The sequence below is a fragment of the Clupea harengus genome, chromosome 10 (genome assembly GCF_900700415.2).
Source record: "Clupea harengus chromosome 10, Ch_v2.0.2, whole genome shotgun sequence".
Lineage (NCBI taxonomy): Eukaryota > Metazoa > Chordata > Actinopteri > Clupeiformes > Clupeidae > Clupea > Clupea harengus.
Genome location: NC_045161.1, coordinates 15329652 through 15334651, shown reverse-complemented (window position 1 = coordinate 15334651; position 5000 = coordinate 15329652). Strand labels below are relative to the sequence as shown.

The 5000-nt window shown below is 48.4% G+C and overlaps 1 protein-coding gene across 2 annotated transcripts in view; it reads left to right on the top strand.

Annotated features, from left to right (window-relative positions):
• sned1 (sushi, nidogen and EGF-like domains 1) overlaps window positions 1-5000 on the top strand; it is a 38944-nt gene that overhangs the window by 8399 nt on the left and 25545 nt on the right. For both annotated transcript variants that reach the window (XM_031575535.2, XM_031575536.2), the window contains exons 2-4: window positions 1935-2222; window positions 3193-3333; window positions 4385-4547. In XM_031575535.2, coding sequence (XP_031431395.1) covers window positions 1935-2222; window positions 3193-3333; window positions 4385-4547 — 592 coding nt within the window. The remainder of the gene's footprint in view (window positions 1-1934; window positions 2223-3192; window positions 3334-4384; window positions 4548-5000) is intronic.

Below are 5000 nucleotides of genomic sequence, written 5' to 3'. Positions count from 1 at the left end.
GTGGTAAGGAGAGACAGGTTGCAGTGATGAAAGGAGGGAGGAGATGGGATGAGGGAGGGGATGGGGGCGAATGGGCCCTTGCACCTGGAGAAGATAAGCCCATCTGAGGTGGCAGCTGACACTGGCACTGAGGCTGACGGGGTCTAGGTCTGATACAAACACTGGCGCTCTAGAGGGTAGGAGAGGGCTGGGCACCATGAATGACCGCCTTTCAGGTGGACACACCAGGCTCATGAATGCCAATTTACATCAGTGTGTGCATTTCTTTTCCCCCTCTCCCCCCCCCCCCCCCCCCGCAAAACCTTCCTCCCCGCATTGAGGACTTCTAATTGCTGTGATTAACATGAGGGTCTGTTTTATATCATCTGATTCCTTTCATTGCATCATGCCAGCTTCACACAAAAAAAACACTGTTTGTAGTGTTCTGCAGGTCAAGGTAGGATCCCCGAAGTGCCTAGCTAGACAGAGAGACTTTTAAATACTCACAACTTCAACTATAAGTCAATTGTTTGCCCCAAAATGTTGAATGAAACGATGTCTGAGGTCGGGTCAGTTGTAGGTAAAGTAGCTGAATTGATTTCTGGGTCTTAAAGGGATGGTGTGTCTCCAGAGAATAAAGCCTCCTTCACACGCTGCAGACCACAGGTGTGTTTTCAGACAAACACACGCATTCATGTGATACTTAGATTAGCATTTGTCTAAACTTACGTATTGGCGTAAAGCCTGACTCTTGTGTGGAGAGTGTGTGTGTGTCCATGTGTGTTTGTTGTTAGTATATCCGTCTCTGCTATGTTCATTATGTTAATTTGTGTGTGTGCGTGTATGTGTGTGTGTGTGTGTGTGTGTGTGTGTGTGTGTGTGTGTGTGCTGCCTCAGCTTTTAACACAGGGCAGGCTCAGTCAACAGCACTGGAATACAGGTGGGCAGGGGCGGCGGTTTGCCTGCTTGCTTTAGTGTTGGCACGGCCGTGTGGACTTTAGAGAGAGTGTAAAGGCCTCTCCCATAAAACAACTTCCTGGATAGAGGCAAGGGCGTGCGTGTGTGTGTGTGTGCACGTTCATGTGTACATTTGTGCAGGTTAGACTTTATAGTGACCTGTGACTGTGCACAAATGTGGCTGTGTGTACCAGTTCTCATGTGCTTGGCCATCCATGTGCATGTTCATCAGTTCTTGCATGGCTTCAGTCTGGTTTGATCTGATCAGTATTCAGTGGTCAGGCTGGTTTTTAGCATGCATGCAAGGCTCGTCAGGGTTATGAGTGTACGAGTGTGTGTGTGTGTTTGCATGAGTGGTGGCACGCCATGCTGATTTTGCCCTGAGCTGTCTGGATGAACAAGGCCACTGTCTGTTCTCAGATTCGAAGTGAACACATCCGTTACGAAGCAGCAGCAGCAGCAGCCTCCTCCTTCCTCTCTTCCTCTCTCCCCGCCATTCCAGTAGCCTGGCCCAGCACTCCCTGCCTCCATGTCAACTCACCTCGTCAAGACACCTCTGTACACCTCGGCCTCTTCATCTCCCACTCGTAAGAGTCCCTTCACTCTCCTCTACTGCATCTCGGGCTGCAGCCTAAAAAACATTGCCAAACCTGCTGCCTTCCTCTCTCATTGTCTCCCGTAATGGGTGATGCTTCACAGAAGATTGGCCCACCTCTCAGGCATTGTCCTTTCAGACGTGTTGTTTTCAACACATTCCTTCCCGGCTTGTTTTGGTGCCTAATGGTGTTGATGCCAGGAACCATCAGACAATGAAAGGCACATGGTGGAACAGGATGAAAGCAGGAGAGCCAGGATAATTCAATGTGTGGCGGGTCCATTTGCCAGGAGAAAGAAGCCGGTGACGGTTATACACCACTAATCCTGTGGTAACTCATTTGTGGCAATTTGTAGTTGTGGGAACTCATTAGTGTGTCTGTCTCCCCCTTGTTCCCTTGCAGGTTAACAACAACGGGTTGGTGTCATTTCTCAGGGAGGTGTCTCAGTTCACTCCAGTTGCCTTCCCCATCGCCGGTGACCGCCGGGTGGTGGCTCCCTTCTGGGCGGATGTGGATAACCGGCGCGCCGGGTCGGTCTTCTACCGCGAGAGCAAGGACCCTGCCATCCTGCAGCGGGCCACTGACGACATCAGGGGCTACTTCCCTGAGTTCCAAGAGTTCACAAGTTCCTGGGTTCTCATTGCCACCTGGCATGAGGTCACCTTCTTTGGAGGAAGTGCTATTACCCCGGTGAGCTCACCCTAGCTGAGCCGTCACATGCATTTACACACAAACAGACATTTGCATACACACTTACTCTCTTACACACACATTCCTACCCACGTGCATACGCACGCACGCACGCACGCACACACGCACACACGCACACACACACGCACACACACACACACACACACACACACACACACACACACACACACACACACACACACACACACACACACACACACACACACACACACACACACTCACACACACACACACACACACACACTCACACTCACTCTCCCTCTCTCTTACACACATACCCTTACCTCTGCACTCAAACACACACACACTCACACACACTAGTGACTTATTGCACTTTCCAAGCCGCGAGAGTGCACGGTGTGTCACGCCATCCTGTTTTTGTAGCCCTGGCCAGCTGCCTCTCTGCTGGTCGCGTTTGGAAACAGGGAGGTGAGGGGAAGTTGGCAGGGCAATAGAGACAGGATGGCCACAGGGTCACAGCCACACAACATTGACCTGGGCACAGGAGGCCAGAGGAGAGCTTTCATGACTTGCCCTAGGCAACACTGTTTGAGGTGAAGAAAAGTACTTACCTGGAAATAGGAAAAGGAGAATTGTTTTGCTGCGGAGATGTGAAGTCCTTCAACATAGTTACCTACATACCTGATATTAAATAGGCGTGAACCTGTTTTTGCTCTTCGAAAGAAAGGTATCCGTGTGTAAAGTCATTGTTGAGCCAAATAGATGTTGGAGTGTAGATTTCATGTTTTCATTGGTAGTTGACAGTTAAATTCAGTGTCAGATGTCAGTATATCAGTAGTAGTATAGTAGAGGACTGGTTTAGTATAGGGTAGTATAGGGTTACTTCATGAAGTGGTAGGTATGATGTACTGTCAGGTGTTAACCTCAGCATGTTTCATGAATGTTCCAAACACAAACATGTTCTTCCCTTGCTCACCTGTGCATGCAGGTGAACACGTTCCAGGTGGTCCTTATCACAGATGGAGAGCTGTCCTTCACTATCTTCCAATACCACAACATCACCTGGACCACTGGCATGCACGCCAGCAGTGGGGGTGACCTGGCCGGCCTGGGGGGCATTGCCGCACAGGTAGGGTCACCTGCGTCCTCTCATAACAAAGCAGCTGGGAGAAATGACATTTGACCAATTGCCATCTCTGTTGCTGGAGCTTCGGCCAATAAGTTCTTTGATATTCCTCAAGTGAACTGAGCACACGAGGGTCTAAACACACCCGAAAGCGCTGAATAATCTCAGCGGATTAATGTCAATACCAAAAGGCATGTTTGCTGCCTGGTAGGGGGTCGAAGCCCAGTGAGATTAAAATTCTCAGACCAGTGTGGCCACCAGGAGAATAATCAGCCTTCACGCCGTACTGACCTCATCTGTGTGCTATGTGCCCTTTGGTCGATCTTTGAACAGTTGCTTGGACACAATAAACAATGAGTCTGCTGCACAACAGTAAGATGTTCATTTACCTGTATTAAAGAAACAGGCTCTCAGATGATACACAGTGTTTTATATTTGTTTATATATTTAGTATAGCTTACTTCATTTTGTATGATAATGCAATTTAATATGTAGCTAATGTTTAGTCAGTGAAACTAGCAATAGAAGATACAATCTCTTCAAAGTGAGTTTCAGGGGTTTATGTTGAAATATGAGACTCACATCTAGAGATAAAGCAGGTGCAGAGTTTTCTTGGGAAGAACACTTGGGGTGTGGTTTATTAAAGCCTCATGTCAAGGAAAACAAAGAGGAAACAACCCTATTTAAACATACCAGTATGAGATTGCAGGAATAGGCATACAGTTGCAATGTGTTGAAATGACACAAAGAAATGAAAAGCAAATTCATTCCATCCTTTCATTCCATTCCAAAATGTACTCCAAAAACCGGGATCATAGATTAATTTACCTTGGAGACACAAGCATAAGATAAAGGCAATCTTAACTGTTCTCAAGGCAGCTTTTCATGAATGCACATCTTAAATAAATGCATGCAAATATATCCCATTTTCTGTAACTGTATCCTGGCATATGACTGATGTTGGCGCGTTGCGGTGCCGCGTCGGCGTTGCCAGCGCTGGCCTGAGCCTCCACTCCTCTGAGAAAGCCCTGTCCCCCCACCCCGCTCTCCCCAGGCAGGTTTTAACGCCGGCGACGGCAAGCGTTATTTTAACATTCCGGGCTCGCGCACCGACGACGTGGTGGAGGTGGAGAGCACCACCAACGTGGGCTACCCCGGCCGCTGGGTGTTCCGCATCGACGACGCCCACGTGCAGGTGGGCAGCTGCAACGACTCAGGTAAATCGCTTCACTCCGCAGACACCACCCATGTATTCCCAAAAGTGTAATCCAGCAATCCACATTATCATCCATTATTCCCCCAAGGTTTAAACTAATCTTAGTCCTAATCCTAATCCTCGTAACTCTGAACATTACGTGATAGTTTGCGCTGCAGCCATGCTTGTGAGCAGAAGTGTGGACAGGTACCCATTGGTGAGGCCAGCTCAGATGTGAGGATTTATACTGGCTACAGCACGCACCCTCAAGACAAAAATTAGAGCTCTCTTAGACGTCTCCCCGCATTTATATTGTGGAGGGAAAAACTGACATGTTTTGACTGCGTTTTGCTCAGATCTTTCCACATATTAGAGGAGTCATTATGTTGGAGGGTTTCTGCCCTACTTAACGTGGCGTCGCTACTAGTAAGTGTCTTCGACTCGAGAGGCTATTCGATGTAATGTGGGTTGATTT